At 26.3% G+C, this 26,915-nt stretch overlaps 1 protein-coding gene and 1 long non-coding RNA gene across 15 annotated transcripts in view; one reads left to right on the top strand and one right to left on the bottom strand.

The window, feature by feature from the left end:
- The window catches only part of LOC147802092 (uncharacterized), a 408,540-nt gene that overhangs the window by 360,135 nt on the left and 21,490 nt on the right, over window positions 1–26,915 (top strand). The gene's annotated exons all lie outside the window — the stretch shown is intronic.
- Window positions 1,596–26,831, bottom strand: LOC147802093 (ras-related protein Rab-18-like). Of its 14 annotated transcripts, none has more exons than XM_087153779.1 (8): window positions 26,556–26,826; window positions 25,974–26,067; window positions 25,395–25,501; window positions 24,526–24,620; window positions 18,746–18,810; window positions 13,740–13,804; window positions 10,684–10,790; window positions 1,596–6,604 (listed from the first exon to the last, which is right to left on the bottom strand). In XM_087153779.1, the coding sequence occupies exons 5-8, from the start codon at window positions 18,778–18,780 to the stop codon at window positions 6,473–6,475; spliced, it is 339 nt and encodes a 112-aa protein (XP_087009905.1). In that variant the 5' UTR covers window positions 18,781–18,810; window positions 24,526–24,620; window positions 25,395–25,501; window positions 25,974–26,067; window positions 26,556–26,826; the 3' UTR covers window positions 1,596–6,472. The 14 variants fall into 14 exon arrangements, 13 of the variants coding, with proteins under 13 accessions (XP_087009905.1, XP_087009904.1, XP_087009908.1 ...); XR_015429903.1 differs by having other exon boundaries at window positions 6,429–6,604; window positions 10,676–10,790; window positions 25,383–25,501; window positions 26,556–26,831; XM_087153774.1 differs by having other exon boundaries at window positions 6,429–6,604; window positions 25,383–25,501; window positions 26,556–26,831.

Here is a 26,915-nt window from a genome sequence, read left to right as displayed (position 1 = left end):
ACCGGCAACAACTGTCGTCCATTCCATGAGATCTCAGCTTCTAATGAATTGGGCAAACATTTGGTATAATTTTGTTATTTAAAAAATATTTTTTTGTATAATTTTGTCACTTAAAATATATTTTTTGGTATAATTTTGTTACTTGAAATATATTTTTTGGTATAATTTTGTCACTTAAAATATAAATAGGATTTGTTTTCTTTGTTTGCCTATTTGAAAACATTTATCAATGTAGTTGGATCTGTTCTCGTTGGTGAAAATTTTGAATAGCAATAAAAAAATTATATATATTAAAAACACACAATTAGTAACCTTTTGGACAGTTTAACGGTACATAGATATCCTAAATTGCATCCAATGGGTTTTGTTTCATAATTAAAATTTGAAGGAATACATTATACAATTATCCTACGATCATTACTAAGAAATTAAAATTTTTAATTTTTTCGTAAAATAATAATGAATTGAAATTTTTCATTAAAAAATCCTATTATCGCATTTATGAGTTTATTTCTAAATATGCTACATATTTCTAAGTAAAAATCGCATTTCCGCCATTATTTAAAGTTTGGGTTCCTTGAAGACAGGGAACTTCTTGGGCAAATTCTAAATTCCCCCCCCCCAAAAAAAATATTCGTTTTATTTAGTGTAAAAATTCCCCACCAAGCTTTAAGTGGGCGCATCGTGCGTCCACCTCACCCCCTGGTGGGGGTCCGTGCTTGAAGATATGCTAAACGCATAGTGGAAAACGATACCAACGATTTAAGTTGCAGGCTTACACTTTTATTTAGATAGATAGATGATTTAGATTTTATACAGATTTGTTTACATTTTTGCTGACTTAGGTAGTAATAACGTAAAGTTAGACATTTTGTTGATAATTTTTACAACATGGGACTTATTTGTTACTTACTTCTTGATTAAAATATGGGAGTCATATTTTTGAAAATATCCAAATTTAGATTTTTTTATGAGTTTTTAAATATTATTAAGCCTAAAAAGCATGAGCATATGTAGCACAAATTAAACAGTAATCATATTGTGATTTTTTAATATCTTTTGGCCAAGGGTTATTTGTTTGAAACTTGATTCATATTAAAATATTGGCTTCATATTTTCTGAAAAATAGGTCTAGAAATTTTCATATTTTTTATCTTTAAATGCCCAAAATGGCTATAAAAGCCAGGATAGCCTGGTTTTCAGGGTGCTGGACGACTCCTTGTGTAGTAAATGGTGACGGGTGCACGTTAAATCGGTCGGATCACAAAGTCCTCCATGTTCTCATAACAAATTATACCGGTGCTGAATTGGAGATTGATCATTCTCTGGTTCATGTCAAAATTACAATTTTTGATGAAGGAATAGATGTATGAATGGGTCCACCCTATAAACAGGTGTGATGTATGGGTGTGGCAGAAGTCAAATTCTTGGACATAGATGGCGCCACTGGAAAACAAGAACTCGCGACCCCTCTGCTTTAATGGTCAACAACAACAAAATGGCTATAAGAAATTACGAAAGAATGAGTTTAGATAGGTGAACGCAATAACCTTATGTTACTTGACATAAAAAGTTTTGTAAAAAGTGAGAAATAATTTTTATAAATATTTATAAAAATTTTATTTCGTTTTCAAAATCACAACACTACTTTTATAAACATCATTCATGTGATAACAATAAGGGTATAGACATGTAAAAAATATTTTAAAAAAAGTAATATTATAACTATAGTACACAGAATAAGTGTAACTGCATAAAAAATATTTCAAACTACGAAAGAGACTAGTATATTCATACAAAGCATGATAAATATTACATTTGAATTTTGATTCAATAAATCTTTATAAAATAAATATGAAAAATATTTTCTAAAATATACATAAAATGCATTGACTAGAAAAATATTTTCTTTCAAGAATGTTATCACTGAGAAATGCATTGAAATGCCTAAAAATTGTATGACATAAAATAAGAGATAATAAACTAAATTAAGTAGATTTGAAAATACAAATATGAAACGAAAATAATACTGATTTACATTTCAATTTATAAGTATATCATCAGCCCAGAAGATTAAAGAGAAAATCGGTCTTCTACATAAAGTTAGAATAATTTATAAGTCTTATTTCTTACACAATTACTAATCAATACAATCTTTTAAACTACTATTAAAGTAAGGATATAAAATGAAAGCTGAACTCTTAATTTTTTTAAATATTACAGAGTTTCAGAATTCATCTTTATTATTATATGAACAGATTCTAACATTCAAATCAATCTCTTTTTGTAAACATAATTTTTTTATAAAAATTGAAATGATAAATGAAATAACGATTTTTTAAAATTATTTTTAGAGTTATGTTTAACCATGAGAAATAATGCATAATAATATAATTGAATTATGACTATTGAGTCAAACTTTTTTGTATGCTTAAGTTACAGTGGATAAAAAATGTGAAAAATTTAATCGTTTCAATTCTTCAGTCAAATTATTAAAAAATTAACGCCATAGGAGATTTACTAAGTTCTAAATTGTGTTGATAAGTAAGGTGATGTTGGTTATGGTAAGAAATGTTGTGGAGAAGGAAATTCATTTCATTCCTGAAGGAAAAGAACAACACAAATCAACAGAAAAAAAAGGTGAATTCTTGTATATTTTTAAATGGGGGTTGATGATTTTGAAGAATATCAAATTTTAAAGCATCTAAGTTATTGCATATAGTTCCATTACATAATAAATTATGCATAAAATAAGAGAGATAGTTAAATAATTACAAATTATCAATATAATTGTGATCAGAAGAAAGACATACTTAATAGTGGCGACAATCGTAGTAAAATGAAAATAAGTGGTATATATATATATACATACACAGAATTGGATCATTTATAGAATTGTATGATTTATTCCCACTAAACATTTACAAAACAGTATATAGGAATTTTTAACTGAATATTACCTTATATTACTGACATTTAACAATTAAAAAAATGATGTAGTTTAAGTTTGATACCCATATTATAAGCCTCCAACCTTTATTTATATCAAACAATTTCAAGCACTTAATTCTACGTGCCTATGAAAGTTTTAAAATATACACATTTATCTCATTAAAACTATTTATTCAGTTAAAACAGTTTGATTTAAATAAAACTTAGGAGCATATGAAAATATAACAGTGGATAAAATCTCATATATAGATTCCAAGTTACATAAGTTCCTGGTAACAGAATTTAGGGCCTCAAACTACAACACTATCTTCATAAATCCAAATTTATCTGCAACGTCAAAGCAGCCTGACACAGATTATTGTTAAAATTTAGCTTAATGTGTACAATACAGAAAAATTTGTAAACACGAGGCACTTAAGAATAATTAACAGAAACATTATGTTGTTGTAATTTATAATTCAAAAAAAGAAATAAATACCTATGCTATATGGGGAAAGTCTTTAATCGTGCTAAAATAAGTCCCCCCCCCCTCCTATGTGTCAAGTTTTATGTCAATTCAGCTTTATAGATTTGATGAGAAGCAAGTTTAGAAATGCTTTAAAAGGAAGGGTAGAAATTAAAAATAAATAGCTCTGCTCAATATGAGAACAAACAGGTGCACACATTAAGCACAATAAAGAAATCAGAAGAAAAAAATATTAATAAAAAGTACGAACTTGCAGATGATAATATTGTGGAAAAAAAATCTTTTTACTTCAAAGGGAAAATTAATCTGCAGATGTTGTAATATTCTGCAATGCCCTCTGCAGCGCAGTAGGGTTTCTGCTACCAGGCATAAGTTGTTTAGCTTACTCCAAAATTTTGGAAGCTACAGTTTTACATTTAATTTACAGCAAACAGTTTTTTACATATAAAAACCACTGTTGATTGACCATAGTAAAAAATACTTATTACAATAAAATTTAAACTTGTACCATAACAGAAAAGAGTGGAAATCAAATAACATTTTTAATATAACTGAACATTAATATTCTAATATTAATTAACGTGATACAACCTGACAATAAATGTGATATTTAAATAAAAGCAGAAATATTTTAAGGCACTATAGCCATTGAAAAAAAAATTATAATGCCATTGTCTAAAGTAATTTCAATAATGCAATAATAAAAAATTGGCATGTAAGTTAATATCCAAATAATAAAAGAAATAAAAATACAATGAGATTTCATAAATGAATTTTAAAATTTGGTCATTTTACTTTAACAATTGTATTGTATTTATAACAATTGTATATTTGGTCTTAGCAAAACACTTTTTAAACTTAAAATTTAGATAGTACATAAGTTGAAGGAATATTTAAGTAATTATATAATAAAGAAATACTGGAAGTTTATATGTACACATGGAATTAATTGCTTACTACTTATTATGAATAAAAGATATATAAATATGCATAAAAGATGATATATAGCACAATACACTTTTACACAATGTATAAAAAAAAATAAGGCAATTTTTTTTGTTAGCTCTAAGTAAGTTTCAATGTAGACGCAACAAAAGTAATGAAATAATGTATGGGTTAAGAAGGTTTTTTTTAGAGGTTGAAACTTCTGGGGAAAATGATATTCAAAAATACTGTGAACAATTACATACATAATAAAAACAACTGGAAAAAGTTTTTAAAAAAAAAAGTGTAGAGACCAATCAAGTAATGAAAGCACTTAATGTATATGGGCATTTTCAAATATAGTGTCGTTTTTGTATCAGTGATTACAAAAAATAATTTTTTTTCTTTAAAAAAAAAAAAAAGACAATTTGTAAATTATCAAATTGTTCAGTAAAATTTATAGAATAAGTAAATTGAAATAAAAATTACATGTTTTGAGTGCATAATTTTACTTCAAAAACCAAATAAAATTACGTGAAAATATAATTTTCTTGGGTCACTAACTCTAAATTCTCCCTTTTGAGCCTTTATGTTTTTGTGGGACATAGCTATTTTCTTTTGAAAAAAAAATGTGTACAGATAAAACGAAGTAAAGGCTACAAATTCGGTTCAAATATCACATTGTGAAAATGGTTTTTAAAATTGAAAAAAATTAAACTTCTGTCACTAGTTTAGGATTTTAAATGTCTGGTCCGAACTTTTGATGTGCAAGTGGAGCACTATGTCCAAGTACTTTACTTTTTTAAAAAGTACTTATGCCACCAATTTAGGTAATTTTATGAGGACTGTGCATCCTCATTATGTACCTCAATCTTTTCAAAAATGTTAAAAAATATTATTTATATTTTTTGTCTGATTGAAAGAAAATTTTTTCTCTTGCATTTTATAAAACTAAGGTGAGTTGGATAAGAAACTACAAGCCTTGTTTTCCTGTAAGCTATAATTAGGAGGCCAACTTCAACAACATATACATAGCTGCCAACATGAACAGGAAAAAATCCAGCAGATTCTACAAAATAATATAAACTTCATGATAATTGTTGCATAATTTACTAAATATTTTACAGGTAGGGAATTTTAGGGATTTTTAAAGTCATCAAAATAAAAAAACTGCAATATTTTCCAACTATGATTGACATTAAACATACTTAAAATGTTATGCATTATGTTTACTCATAATTTTGAATATTATTAGGCATTTAATTCATCAAAGATAGTTAAAAGATTTTTTTTCAAATTATTTTAAAAAAAAGAAAGTTTAGTATTAAAATAAACTGAATATTTAAAAACAAAAAAAGTTTTTAACTGATTTCTATAAATGAGATTTACTTCATTACATATCAGTAATACTTATTTAAATATTCAAGCAATAATCTGTTTAAAAATTCTATTTCAATAGGGATTTTTTCGATAACTTACTCAATTTTAGGGAATTTTCTAAAATGCACAAAAATCAGTAGAAATTTAATTAAACCAGTAGACCAGGAGAAACTGGCAAAATCCAGTAGAGTTGGCAGCTATGCATAGATCATTTTGCTTGTAGATAACATAAAAACTAGAAGACAATTAATTGACACTATTTCTAAAAATGCTCATATGATTAAAATTAAAAAAAAAAAATTTTTAAATCAGGGGGTGAAAATCTATATTTAATTGAGGAAAAACAAGAAATTACTAAAGCTGTAATTAATCACAATATAGTAAAGGACGGATTAAAATAATCTAACACTAGTTTATTTAAAGATGAAGCTTTAAGGCTGATTTAATACTTAATGGTTATGATGATTCTTAAAGAAAAATAAGTGAAGTTTTATGACTTCATATTTTTACTAGTATTAAAAATACATATCAAAAGCAAATATTGTTAAATATAATTACATTAATATCAATAAATAAGTAGTTTTTATTGGTTTAAAATATTGTAAAAAAAATACTGTACAAGAACAAAACTAAAAATATTGTGCGAAATTAATAACTAAGTTCACCTTACTACTAATAAAAAAAATACATAAATAATGCATAGAAAGAAATGTAAACCATATTTATTAAGTAGAATAATTGAATTTTTTTTTAAAAGAAACCCGTAACTCTTTCAACAAAATAAAAGCAATCCAAGAGGTAACTGTTCTCTCTCTGCAAGTCAAGAGCCGCAACCTGACACACATCTTCCTTTCTTTTTCTTCGAACTTGCTTTGCTGATCTCTGTAAATAGTAAGACATCACACAAAATACATAAAAAGACAGAAAGTGTTAAAACAGATGAATAATAAATTTTTGTTGCATTTGTTAAAATTTAAGACATTTCTTTTAAAATTGTCAAACATTGTGACATATTCACATAAAAAATACTGACAATACAATAATACAACTTAAAAAGAGATATGTAAGCTGCAGTCAAGCATGGCACCAGACTTTGCCAGGCAGAGAGTCAAGCCACCCTGATAGGGGAGCTCAAATAAATGAATTCGAAATATTTGAATTAAAACACATTTTATACTTTATATTTTTTTCCACATCATTTTTTTCAAATGTGTTTCTAAGAAAGTAAAATCAATTATTTTGATATCATAACGTGCAGATTCATTTACAACTCTATTTTAATATTTTTACTTATATATGAGCAATTATAATTGAATTTATTAGTATACATACACTATTTAAGAGCAAATTAAAAAAAGAAAAAGATTGACAGAACAAACTTACTCCTTCCAAATAATTTAAAGACAGAATTCTTTGAGTTAAATGGTGTGACGTCTAACAAAATACTTTTCGTTACTGAATGTGAAGAAAGTGTGCATTATAGTCAGTCTCAAAAATTGTGATAAGAGAAAAATGGAGTAGGAGCTAGGACAGTCTTCTTGTCTCGCCCTATCCCTCAGGGGTGTTAAATAACTTTCAATATGGACACAAACAAAAGACTTCTCTATCAGAATTTTCTGATGAAAAGTGAGCAGTAAGTGGTGGTAAAGTGTAAGTAAAAAGAAAACATTCTCATGCTAATGTTTTTGATTTATTCTTATTTACAAAAAATATAAATAATTAAATAAAAAATAATAATTAAATAAAAATAATTAAATTAAATTTCCTTTAAAGAATGTAATAACATTTTTTTTCAAGACGGTAGCATTTTCCCAACAATTTTTAAATTTGTCCTGATAGGGAGGCAAGCGATGTCCGACAGGAGGCAACTGCCCCCCCCCCTGACTCCTTACTGGAGCTGCCCTTGCTTGCTGTCTTTCTGTTTAATAGAATGTGCATAAAGGCATTGCATGCAATGTACAAATAATCAAAGTGGGGACATATTTAACTATGCATGTTACTCGTGATATGAAAAAAAAATCTCAAAAAGCTGTAGAAAGTGCACATAAAATACTTGTTAAAAATAAAACTAGTTATAATTAGAAAACAAACAAACGCTGCATTTAAATAAGGATGTTAATTTTTTTTTGTTTCGAAAAATATTTATCTACACTAAAGATAATTTTTTTTAAATTTATACATAAAGACCAATTTAAAAAAAAGCTGTTTATTTTTATATTAACTATCAAATCATTTTTAGGTACGTTAAACAAAAAATAAACACAAATGTTAAGAATAAAAAAAGTAAGCACAACACACCAGATTCAATAACAGCTCTACTTTCTGTTAAAAATTTCGACTAAATATAATAATAACATAAACACTAAATTTAATTAATTGTAAGAATACCATAAAAGCTTTAGGACAAGATAATTGGATCAAAGTGGCATTTTATAAACAGTAGTCTCTGCTTAATGCGTTAAATTTGTGACAACGATTTTAATAACATTAACAGAGTGATAACAATAAAAAGGAAACCAAAATGACATAAATTGGAGAGAAAAATTCACTTTATATTTATGTAAAGCATTTTTACTTTAACATATAAAAATGATACATAATTTAACATTGATTGTCAACAATTTTCTCTCATAAGTTCACTCATACACACAATGCTTTTTAAAGACATTGATGCTGTACTGCACTAAACATTTCAAAACTTTCATTGCATTCCTCATTTCAGCATTTGAAGAAGGGGGCATTTTCTTCTGATTTGTCAGTTCCAACATCTTTTTTCCTATAACAATCTGATAAACTTCTGATTTCATTAATATGAAAGCAACAGAAAGCATTTTCATCAATAGGATACCTGCAAGTGACATAGTGTAACCATCTTGATCCTGATTGGTTGTTAAAACGTGGCATTTGTTTACGTTAGCAACTGTTCTCTCCATCCTATTTTGAGTAAGCCAAGCTCAATTCTCTTCCCTATCAATTCCCTTAAATGACATATTCTATATTCTTTCACAAAGATTTCCATTCTTTCCATATATATATTTCTTACTTAACACAAAGACAATCATGAAGCTAAGTGGAATATTAACAAACTCAATATGCATCGAAGTTGCCAGTTACAGAAAGCAAAAATATATCATGTTCACAATAAAATACATAAGCAAATAATAAATATAATTTAAGTAAAAAAAGTGGAAAGGATTACATTTCAACTAATTCGATGTGCGATACGGCTCAGTATCTGATTAACTTATCGTTAATTAACATTCTAAATTATGTGGAGAAACTTAGCTCAACTTTAATAAGTCATTTTGCTGATAAAGATTATCTGGCACTGATATCATAGGTCACATGTGTGGGTATGGGAGGTCTTCTTCTTCTTCTTAAAGTGCAAGTATCTAATTTTCATCCATAACTGGAATTTTTGAGATGTCAAATCTGAAGGATGTTCTATAATTTTTTCAGTTTTCTGGCTCTTTTTTTTTTTGCTGAATCCTGCATAAGCAAAGCAGTTTATTTATCGTTTCAGCAGAAACTTGATCCCCTGAAGTTGCTAAGAGGTGCACTGCATCAAGATCGTTAGTTATCATGGCTAAATGTTTTAATATGTCAATCTTTTGTTTCGTGTTAAACTAGTTCACTTTCTGCCATTCATATTGTAACTCTATGAAAGTGAGCAATGCATTAAAATGATGACATACTAGTTCTTAGTTTGAATAAAACTCGCTATTCCAAAAGATGAAAGAAATCACATTTCATTAACAGCAAATTCGCACACCCCAGAGTTCACCTGCAGTTAAAGGAGTGGCAAAAGAAATTGAATTCTAGCATAAAAGAAGTAGAATTCTGGGCAACTCAAACATAAGCATTAGCACAGAGAAAGAAAAGGCTTCTTCTAAATACAGAGAATAAATACAAATAAATGAAAAATAAAATTATAAGAATAAACAAAAAAAAATTATTATCCTAACTGTAATCAAATTAAGCAGAAACTACTATTTTATTGTTTTATATATGTTTCAATCATTTATATGCTGTGGCAGTCAAAATCACTTTGAAGTAAATTTACTGAAACAAGAAAGAAATACTAACCTCCTCAGGGGAAATTTTTTTACTTGATTCATTTACTTCAAACAAAAAGGAATTTAAAAAGATAAAAAAGGGGCAATACAATAAAAATTCAAAAAACAATTTAACCCGAACATTTGTGGCAAATGAGCATTAATGGTAATATATGAGTTGAATGATGAACATTAGGTATAAAAACACTATCTTGAATGCATTCAAAAACATTAGGTGTACACATGTGTAAGCTTGTTAATTTCTTATAAAATAAAAAACGAACAGTAAATTTGCTGTTTCTACAAAATTTCAAAACTTATTGTAATATATATGGTATATATATATATATATATATATATATATATATATATATATATATATATATATATATATATATATATATATATATATGGTATTATTCTAATATATATATATGGTATTATTTTTCTTAATCAAACATTAACAATTTGTTTAGATAATCTAATAACATTGACTGCAAGAAAAAAAAAAAAAAAAGAGTCATTATACAGAGCAGCTATAAAATTTTTACATCTCTTATAAGGGACTTGTAGTGAATAAGTTATTACCAGATTTTTGCTCCTTTTTTATTACTGATAGAAATTATGATTATAAAAACTAAACCTTAACGTATATGATGCCAAAAGGGTTAAAACATAAATATTGCCTCCACTTGAGAAAGTTTCCATCCCAAGAAAAATTGCACCCTTGATACAACAAATATAAAATTGTAAGCGATTCAAAGTAAAAAATTACAATTTGACTTAAGTTATCAGTATTGCGATATGATCTGAAAATTGGTTAAAAGAAATATTTTATAAACTCACTGTCCATTCAGATAATTTTTTCTGGAAAAAAGGAAAGAGAAGTGATGCTTACTTACTCACAAAATTTTCATTTATTTTAGCTAAATCTACATCAGCTGTCTCTTTCAAAATATCTTCACAAAATGTAACAGAAGCAATGCGTTGGAAAAGGGCATCAACATTTTCACCTAAATTTTCAAAGACTCAATTTGTACATCAAATCAATAATTTAAAAAACAATCTTTAATAAATATTTAAGTATAAAAATAATAGAATTGGTTATATCTGACTTCTGAATTGAAAGTATGCTAAAATAAATTAATGAGAATCTGTATATTAAGTTAAATTAATCTAAGTTATATCCACATCATTTTGCACATGTCTCCAACTTTTGTGCAGTTACTGTCTACTAAGTGCGAAAAGTGACACCATAGATTGTTCTAGCTGAATAAAATATCACTTCCATGTTACAAAGAACACTTTTCTCTACAGAACAGTAAAGCTTAAACGCAGTACCATTCCTTTTGGGCCAATAACCATAATTTAACCTTTAAAAATCTGTAGGTAACTTTATTCTAAATAATTGAGTTTCTTTGTTGTTGTAACTGTTGTTTGTTCAAAATAACTAACTTTTCTAAAAAAAAATTTAAAAAAAAACAAAACAATTCTCAACCATTATAACAACTTTCAATTTCAGTTTTAATTACTTTTTGATTTTTCCTAATTTTAGATATAGATGATAAAAAAGAAGATCAAGGTTAAAACTTCAACCCAAGTATTGAGATTAAATAATGAATAAACTGACATTTCACTTGTCTGTTTGGCTAAAAAATGCAAGCACAAAATAATTATGTGTCATTTAAAAAATGCCACAAAGGCCAGTTTCCAAACCCTAAACAATTTAGATACAATATACATACTATATTTTAAAATGAAAAATATACAATATCAAAATTGTTTTTAAATTATTACACAGGTCATATATAATAAAATTATAGAGATCATTTATAATAAAATTATAGAGGTCATATATAAGTTAAGAACTTTGTTTCTTTTAAAATAAAAAACAAATGGTGTTTTCTAGTTTATTGTCATCATTGTTTCTTTTTATAATTACTATTGTTGTACACAAAAACACATTTTAAAAATTAAAACAAAAGTTTTGGTTTTAAATCATTATGTGTTTGCTTACAAAATGTGTTCTTACTTAAGGTTATATAAAAATATAAGTAATACGAAAATGTTTTTGCAATAAAAAGTAAAAAATCTTTGTATTCCTCCAAAATTCTAGACATATTTTTTTTTTGAAAAATATTATTTAAATTTTTAATTTAATATTATTTAAAATGTTTCTCTTTATTATTTATTAATTCTTAATTCATAGAAAAAATATATTTTATATTTTTTTAAAGTATGAAATATATTTTATATTTTTCTAGACATTTTCTGGAATGTCCTTTAGAACCTTGGCGAAAGACTTTGTAATGTTCCATCGACCAACAACACCAATCAAGAACATTATCAGACAAATTCCTAAATTTTGCTTACATTCCTGTTTTTTTTTTTTTTTTTGCTCCCATTTGGGTGAACCCACAGTCTGTCAGCAGGGGTAGAATTATCGGTTACTACATCACAACACGTCTTTTTGGTGATGATTTAGAATTAGCATATATTACTTTTTCCTAGGGTCTTTTAATAATTAATATTAAACATTCAGATTATGTAAATTGAATGGCTTCATTACTGACTTCTTCATGACTTTCAAATAATGCGAGGGTAAACTGGTAGAATTGGCATTCTGATAAACACTCATTACCAAAAGCAATTTTTATCACGGGAAAGTCTTGATGGGAATCATTTGAGTGACTAAACATAAGTTAACTGGCCTCTTGACTGGTCAAAGTGTGCTGGGATGCGTATTTGCATAAAAAAGTGACATTACCTACGATCAAATCTTACATACCATGTATGGAATATAAATATCGACCATGTCAGGCTTCATATGTCAAAAAGCACCCCAAGATAGAATTGAGTTAGCATGTCTTATATACTGGTGAATCAATGTTTAATAATCGTAGTGGTAGTTACGCCGCAATACTCCCTCACCAGAATTTTATCATAGATAGAATTCGATGAACGGATACCAATAGTTGCCATATCAGTGAAAGACCTGGAGAGCTGTGTCAAGTTCACCGAGTTTTGAGCCTTTGTCGGGAGAGTCGTATTAAGTTCACGGGTGTGTGTGTGGTCTCTCCAGTGTTGCTATTAGCCGTTGAGTATGCGCAGGATTTCCGATGCGTAATGAAACTATACTGTAATGTGTAAATGAGACTGGACATGGAGGACAATGACGCGGTCACAAAAAGCAAGTCAACTGCTCAATGTGAACCATACATTGCATGTCCATATCACGTCCATAGGTGAACTATGTGAAAAAGAGTTTTCAGCAATGTTAACCATCATCTATTAAATAAAGCCCAAGATAAAATTGAGTTAGCATGTCTTATATACAAGTGAATCGATTTTTAATAATCGTGTTGGTAGTTATGCCACACCGTGCTTAATGTCTTATAATTGAAGAAACATTAATCAAGTACTATATACAATATATTTTAACAATGAAGTACAATTTACTTTTGTAATCACAATCTTTAATATATATATATTTAGAACTTTGATCAAGTAATACATCAGAAAAAAGAACACAAATCAAAGCCATAAATTACTAGTTTGAAAAAAAAAAAACCCAAACAAACATCAAATTTTGCGGAATCAGTATCGAGAGAAAACACAGTAGATAAAATTAAAAAGCAATTTGTTGGATACAAACATATTGGTTTTGATTATTTTAATCAAACTTTTGTTGGAATTATTCTCTAAATTGGTAATGCTCATCAATTGGATATCAGTTATAGATATAGTTCATGCTTAAACATCAATCTATTAATGTGTAAGTTTTTATAATTTCATTTTTAACATTAATTCTGTAGTGGTTACTGCGAATGCTAGTGCTTTATGGAAAATATACATTATATGAAAATGTTCAAAGAAAAAAAAAAAGACATAAAAACTAATAATTTATGTAAATAATATTTTGTTTTTAAAAAAAGGTTAGTAAAAATTTATTTAATGAGAACCTCTTGCTCCTCTGTAATATGAAGATGCAATGCATTTAAACTTTTCTTGTCCAGCTGTATCCCACCTAAAAATAAACAAGAAATCTCAACAAATCATAACATCAAAAATAAATCTACAGACAGAAAACAACAATATATATATATATAGTTTACTCTTGATATCTCAAAGTTGGGGTGCTAAAATAAAGTCAAGAAAATGAGTTTTCAAGAACAAGTTTTGAACCAAATATGTTCTAAAAAGTAAAAAAGTAATTCTAAAACTTAGAGTTGTGGAACATCAGAATATAAGTACTAATAAACATATTTGTATAATAGTTGACTACAAGTCTAAATGCAGCAATAATGAAAAAAAAAAAAATACTTAAAAATTTCTTTTTTTTTTTTAAAGTAACACAAAAATAATTATGCATTAAATATAAAATAATAAATTTACGATAAACTTACATTATTATAGTTCATTAAAAAAAACTCTACCATCGTGGCTTGTCAACATCGTTTTCGAAATTGCTCATTGTTCTCGGAGCATTTCAGGAAACGTTTTAATAAGTGGGCAGCATTTTCTCTTGGGACACAGTAATGTTGAGTGGTGGTATGTGATGATTTTTCCAAGAATTATTTTTTTTTACCTCGAAAAGTATTCGACATAGGAATTCAAATTAATATTAGGTGGATATGCAATGCTAAGGGAAAAAGTATTTTTTTGACGTAAAAAGGCTTTAGAGACATCAAAGTTTGCGTTATCGAGAGTATACTGTATATATATATATATATATATATATAAGATTGCTTTTTGCCTAATTTTTTTAATAATAAATCTTACTAAGAAGTATAAGATTTTCAAATTAATTGCTTTTCTCAACAGCTAATCCTTGAAAATTAAATAGCAAAGAGGAAAAAAAAGTTAGTAAAGCTAAAATAAAACACATTTTCCTATATTTTGTTCACCTATATTTTTCATTCATCTACAGAGGAACAAAAAATATCTTAAACAAAGTTTAAAACCAAATATATCTATAGATGTTTATAAATATTTTGCTTGGTTACACAAGTTCTTTGGAAACTAAAAATCAGACTTCCAACAGGAATCTGCTCAGTACACAGAGCTAAAGGCATCGATGAAAGCTCACCTTATTCACTAGACTTGAATCTAATGGATTTCTCTATTAGATTCATTTTGGAGATCCGGGTAAGTACAGTGATGTTTGAAAACGGGTTAATACTAATATAATTATATAAAATTTTGTACACCTTACAATTAAAAAGGTTGATGGTTATTATATAATAAATGAATATAAATAACTATAAATATTTTTTACATAGAATTATTTTCGAGTAAACAAATTTTGCAATTGTTTTTTTAAAAAATTAACTTGAGAGATATGATAAATTGGGTGAAAAGTGCAGGTAATGAAATCAAAAAACTCAAATTTTCAATAGCATTCCAGATTGAACTATTGAAATATTATTTTCCAGATTTTCCTAATCAGTAATTTCAGAAAAGGAATATATAATCAAAGAAAGCATGATATTATTTTATAACAAAAAACATGGTCTGCTCTAGCTTGCATTCATAAGTTTTACCCGTTTGAGTTCTTTGGAAAAAAGAATAGATCAAAAGTCATTCAACTGTGTTTGAAAGTATTTTAGAAAAGTCTTACTTTTGGATGAAAATGTTTTGAGATATTGCTATTTAAATTTTCCAAACCATTTTTATTCATACACACTCAATAATGTAAAAAATAATGTGTGTTTCTTATTTATATCAGTTTCAACTTATACTTTTATGATGTTACAAATAAACAAAACTTTCCGATTATCTAAGAGGAAAAAATTCATTATTTTTGTAATTTAGAAATAAAAATACTTAAAAGTATAAAATAAAGAAATAATGGTAAAAATTTATGTATATGAAAATAAGTAACTCAAAAAAAATAAATAAAAAACAACTTAATGATAAATCTCTAGTTTAATCCTAAACCAATGTAACATTACTATCTATGCCCTGTTATCTAAACTAGTACCAAACCACATAAACCTTCTAACTCATAAACTAGTAACTGAAAGTACAATGAACAAATGTGGTCCCATTGCCTATAGTAAACATCTAGCATTAGCGATTTGCATTCTGAAACTGAAAATAACTACAGGGACTACTCCTTCTTAGTTTGGAAAGAGAAATCACAGCTGCTATAAGGTTATATAAAAGTATAAGTAATACAAAATGTTTTTGCAATAAAAAATAAAAAAATCTTATTATTCCACCAAAATTCTAGATATAATCTTTAAATTATTAAATTTATATTTAAATTTTTAATTTAATATTAATTAAAATGTTTTCCTTCATTATTTATTAATTCTTAAATCATAGAAAAAAAATATTTTATATTTTTTTAAAGCATTTAAGTGAGGGGACAATAATTAAACTTTTGCAATAATAATTAAAAACCGTCTAATAATGCAATAACTGCCTAATAATGCAATAAGTGTCATAAAATTTTAATTTTTAGAGTTTTTCATTGCTGGACATTGATTTGTATACTTAAATGTATGGTCCTAATGTAAAAATTATAATTATTAAGATAATCATGAGATAAAATGTTCAAAATTGTCGTTTTTTTCCCTTCAAGTTTTTCAAAACGTTTGCGTTTTGAGAAAATCACTTATCATCTATGCATTAAATTGTTTTCAATTTTTTAAGTATATTATAATAAAGTTAGAATAAAAGTAAATAGAGTAGTATTCATAAACTAAACAATAAAAAAAGCTATGAATTACATTAGAATAAAAGAAATGAAAAAAAAAAATGAAGAATACAAACCTGTTTTTGAAGATACTGGCCAATATTCAGCATTAATTGTGTTTGCTACTTAAATAGCCTCATTTTCTGTCAATTTATAAGCAGAATTCACCTGAAAAAAATAAACTATTAAGAAACTCTAAATATTAAATTTCAACCTAAATTATATTTCAAAGCTAAAAGAGACATTTCGTCATTTAATAGTCAAACATTAAAACATAAAACCTGCAAATGTTTAAAAAAGAAGTATTTTAAATAATTTTTGTACAATGGTTATAACTGTAAAATATAAATTGTAACACAATTTTAATTCTGATACAAAGCTGAAACTTTTTATTGTTCTTCTTACTCTTTAGTGGTGTAATGGACTGTTATAGTTATTGATTAATTTTTAATAAAGCCAAATATAATATACCTTAAGCTTAAAAGTGCTACTTGAGCAACTTTTAGCTTTGCTTTTTGGTTTTGCATTTGAGATCTTAAAGCTGTTTTACAAAAGCTCATTGCCGCATAAAATAAAGGTTTCTTTTTGTAAATGTTATTTTTATAGCCACTTTATAAATTATGCAGACACTTTTTCAGAAATTGAAAGTAACACTTTTAATAATATATGCAGTCAAAATATGGCAAACATTACAAGGTTCAGATCTAAAATGAAGAAAAATTTTAAGAAAGAAGTGAAATAAATTAATTTTCAGAACAGTATAAAAGATTCATAACAATTCCATACTTATTAACCAAATATAGGTACATGACGGGTAACATTCCATACTTATTAATTCATAGCAGACTGCTGACTCCAGCCAGTTTTGCGAATTAGCAACCTTGTGGCTACAGGGCAACCAAATATAGGTACATGACGGAAAACATAGAATTACAGCTTTGCCTCCAGTGTAAGGCAATTAAACTGTGGTTTTATTTATTTTCCTTGATGAAAGAGCTCTGAAAAAAACCCCTCTTAAATAATGTGATTTTAAAAGTTAAGTATGCACATACATAACCATAAACCAAGTGGCAGAGTAACGAAGGAAAAATAAATACATAATTAAATTCTTTCAATGTTTCTTAATGTTTGAAAATGCTGCTATGCTTCCATGTAAATTATTCAAAAGCAATTTAAATAAATTATCTAAAAGAACTAAATCAATATAATAAACAAAACAATATTTTCATATCGTAATACAGAAATCCCATGATAAATACTATTTATTACTAAAATTTTGAGATCAATGTACTAAAATAAATTTTTTTTTTAAATGTGAGCTATTATTATTAGGATTACTTCAGTTAATTACATAAAATTCTTTCATGATTATAGAACTGAAAAATAATGTTTCAGGAGTTGTGATGCCTTTATAGGCATTACATATTTCCTAGTATTTAAAGATTTCTTTAATTTCCTAAATTAATTTTTTTTAATCATTCTTAATCCAATTTTCATTAAATTAAACTAATTATTTAGTTTTTATTACATTTTATAAAAAGCGAACATAAATATTTTATTCTTTTCCTATTAATCAATACAACAGCTAATTTTTTAAAAATTAGCCGTTGTATTTTAAGCTCCTAAGAACAGTTTTAAGCTCGTTAGCATGTCTTATATACTAGTGAATCGATGTTTAATAATCGTAGTGGTAGTTACCCCACGCCATGCATATTATCTTAGAATTGAAGTAACATTAATCAAGTACTATATGCAGTATATTTCTACAATGAAGTACAATTCACTTCTGTTATCACAATCTTTAACATATATGTTTAGAACTTTGATCAAGAAATGAATCATAAAAAAGAACACAATTAAAGCCATAAATTATTAGAGTTTGAAAAAAAAAAAAAAAAAAAACAAACATCAAATTTTGCGGAATCAGCATGGAGAGAAATTCAAAACCAATTTTCTGGATACAACTGCATTGGTTTTGATTATTTTAATTATATTTCTGTTGGAATTGTTCCCTAAATTGGTAAAGCTCACCAATTGGATATTAGTTATAGATATAGTTCATACTTAGTTTCTATCTATTAATGTGCAAGTTTTTATAATTTAATTTTCAACATTAGTTCTGTAGTGGTTACTGCGTATGTTAGTGCTATATGGAAAATATACATTATATGAAAATGTTCACAAAAAAAGAAACAAAAAAATTAGTAATTTATAAAAATATTTTGTTTTTAAAAGAGGGTTAATAAAAATTGATATAATGAGAACCTCTTGCTCCTCTGTAATATGAAGATGCAATGCATTTAAACTTTTCTTGTCCATCTGTATCCCACCTAAAAATAAACAAGAAATCTCAACAAATCACAACATCAAAAATAAATCAACAGACAGAAAACAACAATATATATGTATATATATAGTATACTCTTAATATCTGAAAGTTGAAGGGATGCTAAAAAACGTCAAGATAAAGAGTTTTCAAGAATAATTTCAGAACCAAATATGTTCTAAAAAGTAAAAAAGTAATTCTAAAATGCAGACTTGTGGAACATCAGAATAAGTACTAATAAAGATATTTGTATAATAGTTGACCATAAGTCTATATGCAGCAATGATAATTTTATTTTTAAAAGCAACACGAAAATAATTATACAATTAAGAAGATTAATTTACAATAAACTTACATTAATAGAGTTTATTAAAAAAAAACTCTAAAATCGCGGTCTGTCCACATTTTTTTTTCGAAATTACTCATCAATAAATTTTTCTATTCAAAAAAATAACTGCCAAGTCATCGTTTTCCATGTTCTTTGAGCATTTCATGAAACACTTTAATAAGTGTGCAGCTTTTTTTCTTCCGACACAATAATGTTGAGTGGTGGTATGCAATGAGTTTCAGAAAAAAAAGTCATTCTTTACTTCAAAAAGTATTTGACATAACAAGGTTTTCAAGATATCTAAGTGTGAGATATTGAGAGTATACTGTATATACATACATATATATAAGATTGTTTTTTGTATAATTTTTTAAATACTAAATTTTACTAAGACTTTTAATAATAAATTTTACTTTTTGTAATTTACAGGGCTGCCACAGGAAAAAATGGACAAAATAGTTGCTTTTAGTAGCCAAAAGCATGAAAATAGTAGCCGAAAACTATGAAAATAGTTGCCTAAATAAGAACAAAAATTCATCAAAAATGTGACTAAATTTTTTTAATGACTTAATTGTCATATACCATGATTCATTTAGTCAAGTTGGTGGCAAATATTATAATTTTTATATAAACGTTAATGTTCTAGCACAATTTTTCCTTTTATCAATAATTTATCTAGGAAATATATATAAATATATATATATACACACACATATATATGGTGAAAAGTGAATACTCAAATTTGAAATTCACTCATTGTAATATCGTATTAAAAATTGTTTTTCATTTCTACTTTTAAAATCATGCAGAATTTTGAAGCAATAACCATTGAAAAGGCGATCGAGACCGAAATAGACTTACAAAGGAATCTGTAGATTGAACGAATTAAAAAGTGAAAACTCAAAATTTGCACAAAATTTTAAAATTTTTTTAAGAAAAAAAAGTTTAGTGTGTTCAAAAGCTATTGTGGGTCGCAGATTTTGAACCCAATTTATATTGAAAAAAAAAAAACATTGTTAGGAGTACAGAAAGGTCTCGCAATAGTCTCGTTTTCCTGAAAATATTTGCTTTTTTAGACTTTTCAGGCAAAAAAAGTTGCCATAGTCACCTCATGCCAAAAATAGTTGCATTTTAGTTGCCTGAGGCAACCCTTAAGTTAGTAATAAATATACTTATAATTATAAAATAAAAAAATAATAGTACAAATTTATGTACATAAAAACAAGTAACTTAAAAAAACAACAACTTAATGATAAATCTTTAGTTTAATCCTAAACCAATGTAACATTACTATCTATGCCCTGTTATCTAAACTAGTACGAAAGCACATAAACCTCCTAACTCATAAACTAGTAACTGAAAGTGTAATGAACAAATGTGGTCCGATTACCTATCTTAAACCTCTAGCATTAGTAACAATTCATAACAATAAAAATATATCAATAGACAGAAAACAGCAAATATATATTAGATTTTCTTTTCAAAATTTTTTTAATAGTAAATTTTACTAAGAAGTATAAGATTTTTAAATGAATTTAATTTTTCTTAAAATCCTTAAAAATTGAATACAAAAGAGAGAAAAAAATCAAGAATGGTAAACCTTCTAACTCATAAACTAGCAACTGAAATAAACAAATGTGGGCAACTGTTATGAACAAATGTGCTCCCATCGTCTATTTTAAACATTAGTGATTTGCATTCTGAAACCGAAAATAACTAGAGGAACTGCTCCTGCATAGTTTCGAAAGGGTAATCACAGCTGCTAAAAAAAGTATCATCTTTGTTAGGATGACACTTTCAGCTGGATTTCAAACTGAAGAAGAAAGACCAAATTAGTTAAGCTGTTTCAGTAAAATCACTTAATTATCACCACTATTTCTGAGCATTAGTTTTATGTTTATTTTAAATTTAGACATGAATTCAACAAATTTAATCACTCCTGATTACACAATACAGTGAGATTAGTAAAAACACTTACTACTACTAATTATTGTCTAAAAGATAAACAGTTGAATAATTAAAGGTTAAACAATGAAAAGATTAAAGATTATTTAAGACAATAAATTCACAGTTGCAATATGTAAGGAACTCCTAATATATAAAATTTTTCTGCTTCAAAATCTACCCCAATAGTTGCCTAGTAGTTTGTATCAAACACTTGTAGACAAAACCTTAAAATGAATAAAAAATTATGAATAAATCATGAGCAATACTGAACACGCTAATAAGCAATTGAACAATCAAAAAATATTATTTTGTGCGATAGAAGCACTTTTAGAATTATCTCTAAAAAGGAACAACAAGAGGTTAAAAACTTCTGATACTTCACATTTATAACAGAAACATAAAAAAGAAAAGAAAAATAGATATATAAAAGCAAAACTTTTGATAAAAAAAAGAAAGAAAAAAACAGAGATAAATTAAAACTAATGAGCAATAGGTACATTAAAAAGAACTTTTTTTCTCTGCTTTTGATGCATTACTCTAAAAAGGATCATTAATAAGATAATTTTTGGACTCTACACTTATAACAGCAACATGAAAAAAGAAAAACACACATAAAAAAGCACGATTTTAATCACCGCCGGACAAGACAAGTTTTCCCAACAGCAACATCTCCAACAACAATGACTTTTGTCAGTCTGAACTTATAAAAATGTAAATATAGTAAATGTTTTTTGAAGACACACATATTGATAATTCAAGTTACATTTTCCCTGGCTATAATTATTTCAGTTACAGTAGAGCCTTGATTATGTCTGAAAAGTCTTTGATTTCAATACTTCTGTTAATCGAAATTGATTTTGAAGTGTTTTTTTCTTCTTCATGCATACTTATTTCTTTTCCTATTTAAATTTCAATGCCCTTTTATGTAAGCAAAAATAAATGTTTTATTATTCGGTGATATTAAAAATAAGAATTGTTAAATACTTAAAAAGATATGTTTAATAAATTGTATTTCATTATAATTAAGAAGTTGTATGAATATTATAAATAAATGAAATGAACTTTGAATCAATGACATCAGCTAAGAATTCAAAATTAGATATTGTTACAATAAATATACAAACTTTACTTTCTAAAAATATTTTGAAAAAGGTATTGTAACTTAAAAAAAGGATCCTTAATTTAGAGGAAAATTCCAAATCTGAAATACTGAGTTCTGGTGAAAAATAGGGCTCTGAGAGTTTAATGCACCCTGGGACAATGTTAAATCAGTTAAAGAATGCTCCCTCGATAATATGATTATTTCCATTGGGTACTTGCACTACAAGAAGATCTCCCATATCCACACATGTGACCTATGATGTCAACTAATCTTTATCACCAAAATGGCGTATTAAAGTTGAGCCAAGTTTCTCCACATAAGTTAGAATGTTAATTAACGTTAAGTTAATTAAATACAGAGCCTGTATCTTACATCGAATTAGTTGAAATATAATTCTTTCTCTTCTACTTCTTTTACTTAACTTAGATTCATTATTTGTTTATGTATTTTATTGTAACCGTTATATACAGGGGTAGTAGCAAAGTTTTTAAAAATTTTAGGGTAATTTTAGGAACTTTTTTCAAAAAATTTTAGGGGTAATATATGATTTTGCTAGGATAAAAACAGATCACATGGTTGTTTATTACATAACAGAAGATTATTCTTATTCATCGATACATATCATAAATAATTGCAAATCATAAAATAAAGCTCTGAAATTTAATAAGTCAAGAATGAAATCTCTAAAGTGTAAAAATGAAATTTCAACTTTACATATTACTTAACAAAAATTAAGTGCATAATTCAGGAACAGGCAAAAGTGAGAATAAATCAAGAGAAAAAATAAATTAACACTAACTTGGAAAAATTAAATATACTTTATTAAATCCAAAACAATTCGTAAATTAAAATGCAACGCCAAATAAAAAATTAAGGAATATTTGACTAAAACTTGACGAACTTAAAATTATTATAAGTGATATATACATTAAAAAAATTCACAATTTCATTTCTTTCCCATCCTCATCAGATTAAGTATACAGAAAATGATTTAATCATTTATGAAGTAAAAATTTACCATATAAAAACTGTATCAACTTAAATATTAACAAAAATAATACTGTCTTAAATTGTATATACTTTAAACAATTTAAATTATTATATCTCTGATACTTATATGTACTATTAAAGTACACATAAAAGTTTCCAAAATTTTATATCAGATAAAATTGAAGGAAATCATGACAAAAATATTACTAACTAAAGTTATATATACTGTAAATAATTCCCTTTCTCATCCTCTGTGATGTTTATATAAACAATAAAAGTATTAAAAAAATAGTTCGAAAAATCAGAACAAATGATCTGCATACTTTTAATTAAAATTATTACCATAAATTAAAATTCTTTTTCGATTCTATAGTAATTTTTAAAAAAAAGAACCTTCCTTTCTAAAATAGAATACGTTTTTATTTGATTCTTATTTAATTTTTACCTTCTTAATCAAAACTTTATTATTACCCTTTAAATTACCTTATTAAGAAAAACTATTGTGTGATTTTTTTAGATTTCAAATCAGCAATTTATATTAAAAGTTAGAGAAAAACAAATTAATTATGATCATTTTTCTAATATATTCTTTTACTGCCCTCAATAGTGTTGTGGTGATCTTCACCACTCCTCCATAATTTCAAATGGTATCTTTGATTAGTCTAAGAGACATAATAGTATTCTCATGGTGACTCACATTAAGCATTGCTTTATTTATCGAAAAACCTCTCTCAGGATCAGAATTCCCATGTGGCAAAATTAAAACAGTTTTAATTAATGTAGTTAAATTCTTATATTTTAGATTATTGCTGTTTTATTTATATTTAGCCTATAACTCTAATTTTTTAGGAACACCAACAAAATTTTATCAGATTTTTAGGAATTTTAGGGTTTGCACATAGTTTTAGGAATTTTATGAATTTTAGGGGGAATGCGACCCCTGTATATATTTTTGTTTTGTGTACCTGGCAACTTCGATCAATAATTAGTTTATGTTCCACATGGCTTCAGACCTGTCTTTGCTCTTAAGTCTCTATGTAAATATATGGTGAAAGAATCAACAACCAATCAAGATTGAGATACTCACACTACGCCACTTGCAGGTATCCCTCTGTCTGATGTAACAAACTTACTTCAGACATTAGAGGTCTTACTTTATTTGAATTAATTCATAGTAAGCTAAAAATGATTAGTTCAGCATAATAACATATATTTTAGAGTAGAACTAAAAAACAAACAAACATGATTTAAATCTTCATAGAAAAGCCATAGGCAACTCTCTTACAATTATTCATTTAAAATTACTTTAATAAGAAAAATACCATAAAAATGAGAGAGAGAAATAATCTTACATTTCACATTTTGAAATATTTATTTTATGGCAAGCACTGTGAATCCGGTAGGAAAAGTTCATTTCTCCATGTGGTGAACAATCATAATTGTATGGCTAAAAAGCAATAAGTAAAATTTTAAAACATTAATCAATAAATATCAATGACATGTTTTTGTGAATCAAATCACAATTGACAACTAATATGAAAGGTTGCTGAAAATTATTTTATTATAAATTTTTTACTACAGATAATACAATGGTCTCTTGAGTCATTATAAGGAGGAAGCAAACAGGACATTTTTTTCAAGGCTCTGCTTTTCTAGAACTCTACAATAATTATTTTTTAATAATAATAAAATTTGGATTTTTAATTTATTTTTGCGAATGAAAATTTGAAATATTTGTTTTCTATTACAATTAAAGGGATAGATCTAATAATCTAAGCCTAACTGCTGAAAGCAGTGTTCTCTACCCTTTATTCATAAAAATTGCAAAATAAGATAGATCAAAATACTTGTTTATGCTTATTTAAGTTAAAAAGTTCTTACTTCTAAAGATATATAAATAAATTATCCCCAAAGATTTCTAGTGATGGCCTCTTAATATGAGACTCCAACTATGCATTTTTTAAATAATAGCAGTTACAATTATTTCCATAGATTTCAATGGTAAGCTACATCGAAAAGTAATACTCCATTATAGGTGTTCTCCTAAATTATGGAATGAAGGATTCAGGAATGAGTCCTCATTTAAGAATTCTTTGGGAAATTCATTCATCCATACTCATTCGAAAATTTCAACCTTCTCCCTTCAAGAATATTGAAATTTTTTAAATCATTGTTTTATGCAGTATAAATTTCTATAAAATATGCCCACAATTTTGTTTACCCTAGGAAATTCTGTAATTGCTCTTTCTTCAACAGTTTTTCTTAAATGAACTTCATTGAAGGTATTCTGATCACATTTTGTATTTTCATCCATATCAAGATTTCAACCTAAAATGAAAAATAAAATTAAATATTTGATAACAATTTATTATATAATAAAGATATTTAGTACATTCATTTCTTATTAGTCTCTACATCACGTCAAATCAACCATTGGATAAAATGGTATTTGTGTTGTATAGTTTTGGCTCAATGGTAGAGGGGAATAGAAGAAAATTACCAAGATTCACTCTTTTCACACCATTTGTTTCCAAGTTAAGTATTTCGTGAAATTCAGAAATTTTTTCGATAATTTTTAAATAATTAAAACTTGAGAACTATTTACCATAGAGAGGTAAATTTATAATATAATTTTACAAAATATATAAAAGCTTAATTATTAAAAGAAAAATTAAAATGTTAGGAACAAACTATTAGAGTGAACTAGAGGACAGAAAATATAGTTTTGAAGGTGCAATAGATTTTAAAATACAGCTTTTTAAAAAATATAAACATTAAAGAAATTTTTAAAAATACCTACATTACTTGAAAACAAGTAGTGCAAAAAACCGGGTATTTTCATGCCAGAAGCAGCTTTTTACAGGTGCAGATAATTGACATAAACTTCTAATGATCTGTGAACAAAAATTATACAACCACATTCAGGGTTTGTTTCTAGGGCACAACACAAATTTAAATAATAAAATAACATGTAACCTAAAAAAAAATTAGAACAACTTATAAGGAGAGACTACAATTTGACTCTCATCACGTTATTTTTGTAAACAACAGTAAAACAAAATTTTGAAACAAACAAATTTTGAAAAGACGTTATTCAAAACAGGTGTCTAACATTAAAACGGAATTATGCGTTATCAAAGAAGAAAATTGTCGCTGAATGGTTAGAATTTAAAAAATATTCATGTAAAAATAAATATTACGATGGAATACACAATCCCACTATCATTATAGTAGTTATTTTTTTAAACGCACGTAAAACATAAATAAAATTTAGAAAAGATATGCAAAAGATAAAATGAAAAATGCCACTGAACGATTGTGATTTTTTAAAAAAATAGATACTAAAACTAAATTATATTTAAAAAAAAAAAAAAACATGTACCATAAAAAAATTTGAATAAAAACTTATCAAAGATTGGCTGCACTTTCTCTATTATAATCAATTTTGTAAACATACGTAAATTATGAAAAGGTGCATTAAGTACAAAGATTGTCGGCTAATGTCTAAGATCTTTAAAATAGTAAATTTTTTAGCAATCTTTTTCATCAACTTTTACATTCGTTAATTTAAACACAGTTTTAAGTTAAGATAAGCTGATAGAAAAGAACACAAAATGTTCTTTTGTTTATCAACAAAAGTGATAGGGGCTAAAGTAGAGTTGTATTAGTTCTGTTTATAACAGTGTTGTGGCTTATAGCTTACTCTGTAGCACATAAGTATGTTTTGTTAGTGTTGTGGATT

The sequence above is a fragment of the Parasteatoda tepidariorum genome, chromosome 10 (genome assembly GCF_982258835.1).
Source record: "Parasteatoda tepidariorum strain Cologne lab strain chromosome 10, Ptep-v5.0, whole genome shotgun sequence".
Classification (NCBI taxonomy): Eukaryota; Metazoa; Arthropoda; class Arachnida; order Araneae; family Theridiidae; genus Parasteatoda; species Parasteatoda tepidariorum.
Note: the sequence above shows the minus strand (reverse complement) of the source record. Positions and strands in the feature narration are given on the sequence as shown.

What these genes read in the sequence shown, in the direction of transcription:
- LOC147802093 (XM_087153774.1), bottom strand. Translation starts at nt 25,487, where the DNA reads ATGGATGAAAATACAAAATGTGATCAGAATACCTTCAATGAAGTTCAT. An exon ending in AATATTTCAAAATGTGAAAT is followed by an intron (nt 18,811 to 24,525) that starts GTAAGATTATTT and finishes GTTTATTTTTAG; the next exon opens with GTGGGATACAGATGGACAAG. An exon ending in ATATTACAGAGGAGCAAGAG is followed by an intron (nt 10,791 to 13,739) that starts GTTCTCATTAAA and finishes TTGAAAATTTAG; the next exon opens with GTGAAAATGTTGATGCCCTT.